General features: G+C 40.4%; 1 protein-coding gene across 4 annotated transcripts in view; it reads right to left on the bottom strand.

The window, feature by feature from the left end:
• The window catches only part of SPTAN1 (spectrin alpha, non-erythrocytic 1), a 47,890-nt gene that overhangs the window by 25,424 nt on the left and 10,205 nt on the right, over positions 1 to 12,261 (bottom strand). For all 4 annotated transcript variants that reach the window (XM_039387791.1, XM_039387793.1, XM_039387799.1 and 1 more), the window contains exons 4-21: positions 11,393 to 11,533; positions 10,284 to 10,430; positions 9,636 to 9,769; positions 8,819 to 8,963; positions 8,577 to 8,731; positions 7,244 to 7,379; positions 6,601 to 6,702; positions 6,275 to 6,412; positions 5,743 to 5,853; positions 5,225 to 5,302; positions 4,889 to 5,044; positions 4,347 to 4,551; positions 4,044 to 4,225; positions 3,047 to 3,290; positions 2,634 to 2,756; positions 1,705 to 1,922; positions 900 to 992; positions 405 to 539 (exon numbers count right to left, since the gene is read on the bottom strand). In XM_039387791.1, the coding sequence (XP_039243725.1) occupies positions 405 to 539; positions 900 to 992; positions 1,705 to 1,922; positions 2,634 to 2,756; positions 3,047 to 3,290; positions 4,044 to 4,225; positions 4,347 to 4,551; positions 4,889 to 5,044; positions 5,225 to 5,302; positions 5,743 to 5,853; positions 6,275 to 6,412; positions 6,601 to 6,702; positions 7,244 to 7,379; positions 8,577 to 8,731; positions 8,819 to 8,963; positions 9,636 to 9,769; positions 10,284 to 10,430; positions 11,393 to 11,533 (2,643 nt within the window). The remainder of the gene's footprint in view (positions 1 to 404; positions 540 to 899; positions 993 to 1,704; positions 1,923 to 2,633; positions 2,757 to 3,046; positions 3,291 to 4,043; positions 4,226 to 4,346; positions 4,552 to 4,888; positions 5,045 to 5,224; positions 5,303 to 5,742; positions 5,854 to 6,274; positions 6,413 to 6,600; positions 6,703 to 7,243; positions 7,380 to 8,576; positions 8,732 to 8,818; positions 8,964 to 9,635; positions 9,770 to 10,283; positions 10,431 to 11,392; positions 11,534 to 12,261) is intronic.

Raw genomic sequence — 12,261 nt, 5'->3', positions numbered from 1 at the left:
AGCACAACGGGCAACTGAATTAACACGAGGAAGCCAGTGATGCTCTCAACAGTTTGCTCTTAATGGAGATCAATTCAAACAAACTGCCTCTTGAAGGCATCGAGGTGTTACTCCCACGTCTCATCAAAAATTCCTCCACAGCAGGGAATTAAGTTTTCCCACAGGCACATGCCCTACAGCCTATGTTGTTTATCTGACTTGGAAAAGTTGGCAGCTGTAGAAGAGTCACGGGAATGAACTGGGGAGGTTCAGCTGAAGTGCTGAATGGGGACATGGGCTAAATGTGTCAATTCTTCAGCTTCTTTAATGCTCTTACCAAAACCCAAACAAAACCAAGACACACCTTGCAGAACAAACACCAGCAAGGGAGCCAGGCAGGTCCAAAGCAGGAGGGAAGAGCTCACCTTGTTGGTGCTGTTGAGTAGAGTGAGGATATCTCCCTTCTTCATAGTCACCTCCCGAGGACTCTTCTCCTGGTAATCATAGAGTGCCAGAACAAGCTCTTTTCCAGTCTCATCATCTGTGGGAGCAACTTGTTGCTAAAAGAGAAGGAGCAGGAAAAAAAATGAGTTGTTCCATGTTTATGTATTGTCCTAAGATAGACTGTAGCCTTTGTAAATGCTACTGTAGTATCCTAAAGTTATTCTTGTTTAAACAAATGCAGATAGACTCAGTTTAAGTGCTGCCTGGGCTCAAACCTTGAAAACCACCACACTGTACTGTTTCATTCCAAAGCAACACAACTGTCTGTCATTATTCTACAACCAGACTGCTAAGTTTTTTGAGAAAAATCAAGTAGAGTCGGCAATAAGCTCTCAAAACCAACAACTGTTTTATGCTTTGCCTTTACCTTTTGCTGACCCACGAATTTTAGCAACATGACTGGCATCTTTCCTTACCCTGCAAGACTGGGCCTGTTCCCTCAATGCCTGGATGCTGCTGCCATAAGCAGAGAGATCAGACATCAAAGCCTCGTGTTTCTTCAGAAGAGCCTGGAAATGATAAAAACAACATGTACACCTTGTCATTTTACAAACACTACCCTGCCTAAAATACATACTTTGGCTCCCTACACGGGGAATGGGGGGTTTTCAGAGCTGCCAACCTTGTGACTCTCATGAGAATAATCACTTCTATTTATTCACTGGGTAGATAGTGGCCCAAATGCTTCTGGTGCTTTGCCTTTACCTTATCTCAGCAACATTCTTTTGTTCTGACCAGAAATATTTCCACAGTGATATGTGGTAAGCTTGAAAGTGTGCCTTTAAACTGCACTTCATGTTGATGAAATGTCAGCACTGCCTGGGATGTAGTGTTTGACTGCAGGATGACACCAGTAAAGCAGCTCCAGACAAGAAAATTACTTCCAGACTAATGAACTACTGAAAACCAGACTCACACTGAAATGCTTGTTACATGAGGAATTTGCTGATATTACTCTCATTATACTTAAACAAAACGCTGTAAAAGAGTGAATAGAGATGTAAAGTTTCCTTGCAATTGTTTTAACATACTGAACAGCAAGATTTCATGTGCAGTAACAACTAAAACACAGGAAAAGCTGTCATCCTTTGATACCAGCTTGATGCAAGAATCTTCTGCCCTGTTAAGAATCTTGAGAATAGCAGAGCTCATTTTTTTTAACCACTAGACAAATCCTTGCTGTGTTTACGCAGAATTCATTTAAACAACAATCTCAAATACCTCAGCAGAGTCTTCATCTTTTCCATAGTCTGTACTGCCTACAATGGGCTCCTTTTCCCTCATCCAGGATTCAGCCTCATTAGCATCAGCAAAGTACTGCTGAGCCTGCAGGGAATCCTCCAGGTCCTGGCGCCGCTGAGACGCTTTGGCTTTCAGAGAGTCCCACTTCTGGTTCAGCTCATTCAGTTTGATTTTCACATCCTCAGCTGCAAAGTGTCCTATGGAACAGAAGGAGAGGGAACTGAAGGACTTCAGGAGGTAAAACTAATACACAACAAAAGGTTACTTGCACTTCTTCAAAGTCACAGAAATTAAACCAGTTTAAACCCACGTAGCCTGTTCTGACTAATGAAAGCACAACTGAGCTGGTCCTTTTGCCTCAGACTGTAAAACACTATCAATCAAACTGTACTGGGATATTTGAATTATTAGGAATAAAACAAGACACAGTATAACATTTCTACCTAATGATGACACAGGAAAGGACATTTCTTTCCAATGGCAGCAGACAAACCTTATTTCAGATCTGCACTCTGAATCTCAGAATCAGGGAATTTTTTTGTGTGTTTTGGTGTAAGAACATGCAGTCAGAAATAAAGATGCCTATTTATTTAAAAGCAGCAATGACTCTTACTGTCTTTGTGGAGGATCCTCTCTCACATTATATGTCTCTGATAGAAGACTAACAGATTTAAAAACAGAGACTAAATACGACAGGTACAAAATTGCTAAATTTTGTGTTCATCAAGAGTAGATGGAGATCTGTGAAAACTGTGACAGGTTCCCATCAAGGAACCTATTTTGATTTTCAGGTGAAAGAATGTCTAGAATTTCATCCTGCTAGCAGGTACCTGTCTACTGTCTGGATAAAAACAGTCAATAATTCTTAATGGTACTGGGCCAGAGAGTTAAAAAATGCTGAGACATACCCTCTTCCACCATAGCATTTCCCTTCTGTGTGACTGCCTTAATGCGGGGCTCGTGGCCTGCAATTTCTGCCTGCAAAGCCTGGTGCTTCTTTAGCAGATTCTGGACACCAATTAAGTCCTTGCCTGAAAGATATAAAAATAATTAAGCAGTTAAATCAGAGTCAGCAGATTAAACAAAAATTTCAAGGCAGGTGCAACCAGTGCTAGACAAACACCTGCAGAGTAAGAAGTACCACAGTTAAGACAGAGAACTAGGAAAACTAACTGAACCACTGGAATAGCAGAAGTACCATAACGGTTAAAGAATAAATATGCAACATTAATTACAATAAATATTTCAGAAATTTCCAGGGATATTCAATAAAGAGACAAGTTCTGACATGTAAATTCCAGTGATACCAGGGTGAACCAACCTCTGTTTGTTGAAGCTGCAATAGGCTCTTTTTCCCTAATCCAGGTCTCCTCATCCTCAATGTCACGGAAAAGCTGCTGCAGGCGAAGGGAATCTGCAAGTTTTTGTTTCCGAGCCACCATGGGATCCTTCAGAGCTTCATAACGAGCCACTAAAGCCTCTTGTTTCTTCTTGATATTGTCAGCATCAAAGTGCCCAGCCTCCTGGAACTGGCGTGCCTGGATGGTAATGCCATCTATCCGATCCTAAAATGAATCCAGCAGTGGCATTATGTCAGAATTCCTGTAAAATCGCTGCAGAGACTTGAGAACATTTTCAGGTCTAAGCTAATAAATTATGCTGTGATAGAAGATGAGAAGCTCAGCTGCACAGTGCAATCATTTTGGTAATAATTATATTCTATATAAAATTCAGCACATGAGATAAATGTAATTTATTTGGGTTTGATCTGTCAATTTTACAAAGCAAAAGATTCTTGAAATCACATTAACTTTACAAATGTGGCCCTCTACACAAACTGCTTTTCAACAGTTAACAACTAATCATTCCAGTTGTGGGAATCCAGATTTTGTTGACTTTATTGCTGTGGATTTAATTCCCCTGAAGATCGTCTGCAAACAGTCCATTTGCAAAAATGAATTCAGGGGAATCATTTGCTGTAAAGTTCTTTATTTAAAAACTGTTCTCCCTCCGTGTCCTAGAGCTACATGAAAACAAACTGAACAAGAATAAGCTATCTACAAGTGGATAGTTTAGGGGGTAATTATTTCCTACACAGAGCACAGTACAACCTTTTAAATTGGTGTTCACAGCAAAAAAACAAAGCTTATTTCTATCAAATTCATGAAGATATTATTCTTAGAGTTATGTTTCAGTTCAAAATTGTTTTTGGTAAGAGAACTGTAAAACCCAAATCTACAAAATTTATAAAGATACAGACATGCAAAGGTCTGAGTGAGCAGATCTGAAAGGGCAGGAACAAAAATTATTTCCCTTACCTGATGGGCAGCAACATCTGCCTCCAGCAGGGCATGTTTCTTCTGAAGATTCTGAACATTAGTAAGATCTTTTCCATAATCATCAGAAGCCAAGTGTCCTTCTACCTCATAGAGCCACAGCTCAATGTCCTCCACGTTGCGATTGAACTGCTGCTGTTGATTGGCCTCACGCAGTTTGATACCTGACAGGGACAGCGGCAAGAGGAAAGCAGGGCAAGATTACTTCAGTTTTCCACTTCATTTCTCTCACTTCCTGGCTGAACTCCCTAGAAAATTACCCATATTCTTCTGAGCAAGTGGTACCTTTGAGCTCAGTGGCCTCCAGAAGTTTCTTCCACAAGCTGATCACCTCGTTCATGCGAGCGGCCACTTCGTCCGACGCGTAGTGTTTGACATCAATCAGCTTCTGCCCGGCCTTCTCCAGGGCATCGATGCGACTCTGGTTAGCAGAAAGCTCTGCTTCAAAAGCCTGATGCTTCTGAACTTTACCTTGCAAGTTTGATGGATCCTAAAGACAAAGAAAGAAATAGAATGTTTCAATAAAAAAAAAGGAATCAGCATCTAAAGGTCTCTGAAGAATTGTTAAAATTAGACTACATTCGTATACATGTCACCAGAGAATTTGGTGCAAGAAATATGCCTTAAATCAGAACATTTAAGCTATTGGATAAGCATGATTACAGCAGGATGGGAAAATCCTCCTTGGGGTCACGGAGAAATTACCATTCCTCCTGTTGCCGTTAATACCACGGACTAGCAGCAACATTTTGGCTGACACCACTTTGTCTCGTTAGATTGATTACATTAAGCCTTAAAAATATTCTACCATCCATCCATGTGTTTACCTTGTAGGCCTCATCAGTGGCAGTTTTCATCTTTTCATTAACCCAGCTCTTCAGCTCGTCAGAGTCTCGGAAGAACTGCTGCAGGTGGAAGGAATCGGCCAGCTGAGCGCGGCGGTGCATGGCTCGCTCGTGGAGGGCATTTCGGCGGCTCAGCAGCTGAAAAAAAGGGGAAGGAAAAGGTTTTTAAATTCCCCAGGCTTGTAAGAACCACCACTGTATCCACCCTCTTGGGAGAGCTATGCAGACTTATCCTGTATTGAACCTATATTGAAGTCACACCATGTAAAATAATAAAGCAGAACATGATTAAAGCCCAAATCTCTTTTGGAGACTTACAGCATCTCTGCGTGTAGCAACATCATCCATGGCATAGTGGTTGTTCTGAATCAGCTTAGTAGCAAACTCATCTAATGCCTAAAGAGAAAACAGGTTTCCATTTATTTGGTGTAATAGAAATTGTGCAAGTTTGCTTGGTACATCAAGTCCCAAAAGTTTATCCCAGTAAAACTGTCGGCAAGCTATTGTTACACCCTTTTCTATCTGTACCATCATCTTTCATGTGGAAGAGTGAAGGTTTTTGACAAATCTTCACCCACACGTGTGCTGGTATGATAAGCAAGCACCAGGTTACCCAGCTCTGAGGTAGCAATAGAGCCCTATCCAATCTTTTCCACTATTTTCCATTTCAGAGAGAATACATGTCATTTAGAGCTAATACATCCCACATAACAATGGATCATTCTGCAAAGTAAACCCCATCTTTGTCATCCTCCAGCAATGTCTCCTCCTCAGTCAATAAATTTTCTTGTTTTACTTCTTGCCCATTTAGTGATGACCTAATGTAAATGTCTTACTGTGATTTTCTCCTCTTGGGCACTTAGGGATTTCTCAAAGTCTTCGTGCTTCTTTAGAAGAGCCTCTACACTGTCCAGAGAATCACCAAGGTCTTCATTCAGCAGAAATGCCTGAAATAAGGAAACAAACACATTTTTATGTCTCCACACTCAACTGCTCTAAGGAACTAAAGCACAGCCAGTGATATTTCTTGCCATATGTTATTACCAAAAAGTAAAGGATGATATACTGGGATTGAGTACACTCTAAGTTTCTAATAGGCAAAAGTTCTGAGTAGCTCTTTTTAGCTTCTTATTTAACCAGTATTTTAGAAGAGTTAACACACATAAAAGCCACCTCACAGTTTCAGCATTAGATGGAAACTGTCATTGCAGCATCTCAGGCAGTCACATAAATAACTCTGTACAGCACTGGTGCACATTTAGTGGAGACACTATCACTAGTTAATTGTTCAAGTCTAGAAGACTAACAATTTTAATTTTAAGAAATTAAAATTGACCATATCTGGAGAGTTCAAAGATTTGCACTCACTTCTTGTTTGCTCATCCAGTTGTCAACTTGTTCAGTGTCTCTGTAGAAGAGCTGCAGGTCCATGCACTGCTCGTACTGCTGCCTGCGGAGCTCCCACAGCTCCAGCAAGGCAGACCTCTCGTCTGACAGGATGGTCAGCTAATGGACAGGACAGAGGAATATATAATTTTATTTAACAGTCTCTTTAATATAACAGTTGTGACTCAAAAAAGTGTTCAACACTGGACTGAAAAGAACATTCTGTGTGAAGACTCAAATCTCCTTTTAAATTAAGGGACACGGAAGAAAGGCAAGTATTCTTCTAACAGCTCTTGCTCTCAACTCACCTTTTCTTTCACTTCATCAGAAGCATAGTGCCCAGCAGCAAGCAAAGCCTGGCCAGACTCATCAGCAGATTTGAAGCTGTCTTCATGGGCATCAATTTCTCCCTGTGAAAAGGAGATGTGAATAAGCTGTTACCAAAATTTATCTTGAAATAGAGTGTGAGAATATGAAAACTGCTATTGAAAATAACACAGAGACAACAGTCTGGACTCCTGAATGTTAAACATCTGACTATCTTTAAATACATTACCCTTATCCTGAAAACTAGAGTGAAATGTATTACCTTACAATGCAGATAAGGTAGGCATAAATTCCTAAATTAAAATGAAACTAGAGGTTGATTTGAGCTGCACTCTTTCTGCTTACTGCAACTCCTCATGATGGAGAGCTAAAAGAGTTGTTAGTCCAACTGACTGCTATTAGGTCTAATTTTTTATAAAAGACTATTACAAAAATTCTTAAATACTTAGTAATCAGTGTATATTTACTATCTAGAAACAAATTAAAAATATTAAATTGGGACACAATCCTGTATTAGCTGCATGATCAAAGCACTGCAGAGCTCCAACCCCAGCAGTTGTGACTCAGAGGTTGTGTCAGACACATAAAGCAGCTGTTGAGGGCTGGGCTTTGTAACCACTCTACCTTATGTTCCTGATGTCTGTCTAGAAGGGCTTCTGCTCCAGCCACATCATTGGCAAGTTCATCAGCATTTATCAGAGCCTTCATCTCAGTCACCCAGCTGGTGAGATCTCGGAAATCCGCAAGGAATCTCTGCAGCCTTCGGAAAGCAAAGCAAAAAATGGTCAGGAATAATCTGCTTGCTTAGCTTCTCCCTCCTTACCCCAAAGAAAGGGTTACAAACATGAAAGCTGTTCCTCAGATACGAATAAAACACCACCAAAATGCACTCAGAATATTAAATAACTAAATATGCTTTCAATGAGAAAAAGCCTTTTGAAGTTAAGAAAATGCTGGGTTCTAAATCCATGTCTTAAAGACATGTTTTGCATATAATTTATATTGGAAGTAAAGCAAATATTCCTAACTATAAGCTGAAGACAATAGAAATCAAAATATGGTTCTCAAGCTGAGCGTTTCAAGGTAACCCATGGGGCTGCTTCTGTCACAACCATAACTGTGTGTGGGGGAGGGAACTGGCAGAAAGTTTCAACTGCACAAGCCTCAGCCTTAAAACAAGCAAACAAACTCTCGAATTCCTTTCAGTGTGCCTTCAGTTGTTGCCTTTGGCATGTGTTTAACACTTATCAGCAAAAGTCATCAGTTTCTGTTTCCCTTCTACATTTGCTGTTAATTGATCTGAAGAGATTTTGGCAGGGAAGGTAAAGGAAAAGATTATTTGTCTGGATCTCCACTGTCATAAATCCCACATCATGGGAGGGAACCAAGGGCAGAAAAACAAAACCAGAAAGGATGTAAACTCATCACCATATGTGGATGTTTCTTTTTCATAAGGTTTATCAACACAGACAACCAGATTGGTGCAGAAACAAGACTGGATGAAGAGAAATCCCACATCAGCAAAGCAACTATCACAGAAACAGGGACTTCACTTAGTCTGGGACAATACATCAAACATCACACTTCAGAGAGACTCAGGACTCCATAGTGAGCAGCTCTGTAGTAAGTGCATTAAAAAAACCCCAGCAAAACTAAAACATAGTCAGATACTTCAAAACACAGACGGGGAAAAAAGCAAAAGTCCTAAAACATTACAGTGTCTGTTTTTATAACTGAATCCACATCCAAAGAATGACCAAGAGCTGTAAGTACTTATTTATCATATAAATATTTATTTTACCACCAGAAGTCAGTGTAAAATATAATTTGGTGAACTGTTTCTGAAAACACCAGAATCACCCCAATATTTCGCAAACAGCATCCCTTTCTTCTCCCAAGAGCCTTCTGTCAAGTGTGAACAAGGAGAAGGGAACACTGTGCTGCTGGAATGACCCACCTGTAGGAGTCGTTGAGGCGGCCGTGCCTCTCCGCTGCCAGCGTCCGGATCTGCTCCCAGTTGGCGATGAGCTCCTCCCGCTTCACTTGGATTTGGGAAGCATTTATTGGGTGAGACTGCTGCAAACGGTCAGCTTCTGCACACAGGGCCTTCACCTACACCCAGGCACAAAGTGTGAGTTGCCAGCCCTTTACAAGCAGGTTAACTTGGTTAAGTTGTACATAAAATGTGTCTCGGGGTACCTTGTCCTCCAGAGCCGCCAGGTCTCTCTCCAGGCCCTCGTGCTTGCGCAGCAAAGCCTGCACACTGGCCAAGTCTCTGCCAAAATCGTCTGAGGCCATCAACTGCCCTTTCTCCTTAATCCAGCTGATTGTTTCATCCACATCCCTTCAAAACAAAGCACAAATTGAAAGCAGTCTATCTTGTACGGGAAAAGGAAGAAAGCAGGATGTGTTCCTGTACGTGTGCCAGAGGTACCGCATACGAACCATATTTATAAACACTGCAGCCAACTACAAACATACTTTAAGAACAAACAACGAAATATACTTTTACATCTCAAGAAACTTTGAAGAGTATTAACAGGCCACTCTTCAGGTAGTGTCACCAGATGCAAACAAGGAATTACAGCACCATCACTGAGTAGGTCCATTTCCCACTCTGGACCCTTTTCCAGCTTAATTACAGCATATCTCAAAATGCTGTAGATGGAGATGAGGATAGAAAGACATTGCTCAAAAACCCCCGGAACAACTGGGTTGACATCCATCTGACAAAAAATACATCCCTTTTCAGGCTCATCTAGGACAGAGTTGGGTGAAAAAGCCCTCAGAGGAAAGGGAAGCAGAACTGCCATTAGCAGGAATGAACAAACTGCCAAGTGCTGAAAAGCTGCATCACAATAATTATTCTAAAGTAATTCTAGAACAACAAGGTCTTCATTCAACAAGTAAAGCAAAACCATAACAGACAGTAGCTCTTCTCATCCCATGTGCAGCTGAATGCATCATTAAACAGTCACACAAGGATTCCACCACTCCAGCAGATCCAAGTTCATACCTGTTGAAACGCTGAACTTCAGCTGCCCCAAAGAGTTTCCCTTGCCTCTGGAGGGCAAGTCCCTTAAGACGCTGCCAGCTTGCATTTACTTCATCCTGTTTGGACTTTATCAGCTCCTCTTCAGGGTGTTGTTCCTGGCAAGCAAAGACAATTGTTGTTTTCATATGTTTTGTGGCTTTACATCCATTGACAAACCCTTGAAACGCCACTGGTTTTCAAGAGATCAATTTATAATTACTGTCCTTTCCAGATGATCACTCAATTCAATAGTTTCCCTGAAATTTCACTGTGCAAACATTCAATACCCTTGTAGAGGTTTCCCTATATACTAATTAGTCTGTGGGAAGAGGGCTGTGAACAGTATCTTTTTTTTTTTCCTGGAATGCAATACTTCCTGCCCTGTCTCCATCCTTGATCAAGCCCCAGATGTCATATCAGAAGAGATATTAAACCTGCTTGTCCAAGACAAATACATTTAACCCCAAATACGACGGTTTCTCTTACTAATCACTACTCTCCACATTTTCAGCAATGTTCCCAGCTGGGGCAGGTCTGCCACCAAACCAGAAGGAAAGAGGAAGCTGCAGCCAAAAGCTTTCTGTCATACCTGGCTTGCCAAGAGATTTTCAACACACACACATATTTTACCTGGATAAGTTTGCCAGCAAACTGGTTCACTTCATTTACTCTTTCCTCGTGGGCTGCAAGGTCTGTCTGGAACTCTTCAAACTTCTTCTGCAGAACCTCAACATGCTCTAAGTCCTGTCCAAGCTCTTCTGAGGTCACTATTGCTTCCTAGCACATTGGAAAAAAAAAAAAAAAGTTAATTTCAGTATATCCTATGGGAAATCACTACTGAAAATTAGGAAGCAAACTGTCCTAATTTTCAATAGGTCAAAGACAACCACAGTGGTTAAAGTCAGATTTAAAACTCCATTCCCCACCCCAACACTTATGTGTTATTGCAGAGAATATGCAAGATCACGAAAGGAATTATTTTTTCATCTTCCTTGGTCACATTAATTTTTCAAGTACAAATTCATAGCACACAGAGTGACTAGAATTTGTTCATATTTTAGACTGTTTATGGCCACTTGCTGCAGGCTCCTGATGCAAGATTTCTGTATGAAAAGTGCACTGTCATAATCAGAAACAGTTATGGAGAGTTTACAGTTTGAACCCACAGTGACACAAAACAGTAAACTATCATTAAGAAAACCCATATGATTATTATGTGGCTTTCTTTTCCCCTTGATAGTGTGGTTTGTGGTCTGTTTCCTCAGAGTTCAAAGAGTCAAGAGCCAACAGTTCTCCTGCAGCTCATGTCCTTACAATGTATATACAAAGATATTCCCATCATGAAGTAACTACCTACACACTGCTGGGTGCTTGGGTTGGCTCTTTTCTATAACAGATCAATTAGAACATTTATTAAAGAAACATTTGCTTTTATGTGTTGTAGATTTCCTTTACAGGAAAACTGAATTTTATTCAAGTTTCCTCAAAGAAAACAAAGAATTGATCATGGTAACTATGCTCACCAACACACAGGCTTCCTCTTACTCTAATATAGAGAACTAATATTAGTTTGCACAACTACTGCTGATGCAATATGAATAACTAAATCAAGTGTACAGGTGCCTTTCCAAGCTCTCTGTGACCACCTGACCTCCAGCGGCTCCGTGCTGACAGAAATTTTCCACACAAACACATCAGATTTCCCACCAAGGACACAGTAAAGGCAGGTAATTATATACCTTGTCATTGATCCAGTCCATGACATCTTCACATTCCCGGAGGAATTGCACCAGCTTCTGTGCCTGCAATAATTTGACCCCCTTCTCTCTCATCTTTTCCATCAGTAATTCCCATAGTCGGTGCAGCTCCTGCAGTCGAGTCTAAAACAACAGGTCATGGTTATTAAACCCTGGATCAGAGAAGGTCAGATTTAGTCCCTTCCTGACCTTAACAGTAGATTTATTTTTTTTCCTGAAGTTGTACAACCTAAACCTTACTTTAGACAAAGGGTGGACAAACCTCACAACAATTTCACTTCCAGTCATTAGTTTTCAAATAATGTAAGGTGTTGTAACAACACAAGATTAGAAATTACTGAACTAAATATTTACATATTTTTATTAACTAATGAATTATGTTCACATAACTATGAGATAAAATTTGATTTAAATTCTATGCTAATATGAAGTAAGACCAAAAATTTGCTGCTCTCCCCTTCAAATGTTCAGTCTTTTACGTGGAAGTCAATTCCCAATAAGTGAATCTCATCTTCCTTTAGGAATTTATTTTTATCTAAGACAACACATTTTATTGTCAAACTTGTGCCATTTTACTGTATTTTAACCACTTTTCTTTACACTAATCAGTTAATATGTTTAGCCAACATTGTTAAGTAATTTAATACTGACATCCCAGGAGTAATTATTAGTTTTAATACTGAGTCTCTGGCTGAACTCGGTGTTTCAAAACTGTTGGGAGCCACTATAAATTTTATAGACAATGAAAAGAAAAACCACACTCCCACACAGGCACACAAGTTGCAAAACAGGAAAGTATCTGCTCCACCCATAATCTACCACGCTTTGCTCATCGAGACCTGAAACTTGAA

This window comes from Pipra filicauda, unplaced genomic scaffold (genome assembly GCF_003945595.2).
Source record: "Pipra filicauda isolate LSUMZ 115617 unplaced genomic scaffold, ASM394559v2 scaffold121_size3267253_pilon, whole genome shotgun sequence".
In the NCBI taxonomy this organism is placed as follows: Eukaryota; Metazoa; Chordata; class Aves; order Passeriformes; family Pipridae; genus Pipra; species Pipra filicauda.
This window is presented reverse-complemented; position numbering and strand designations above follow the sequence as displayed.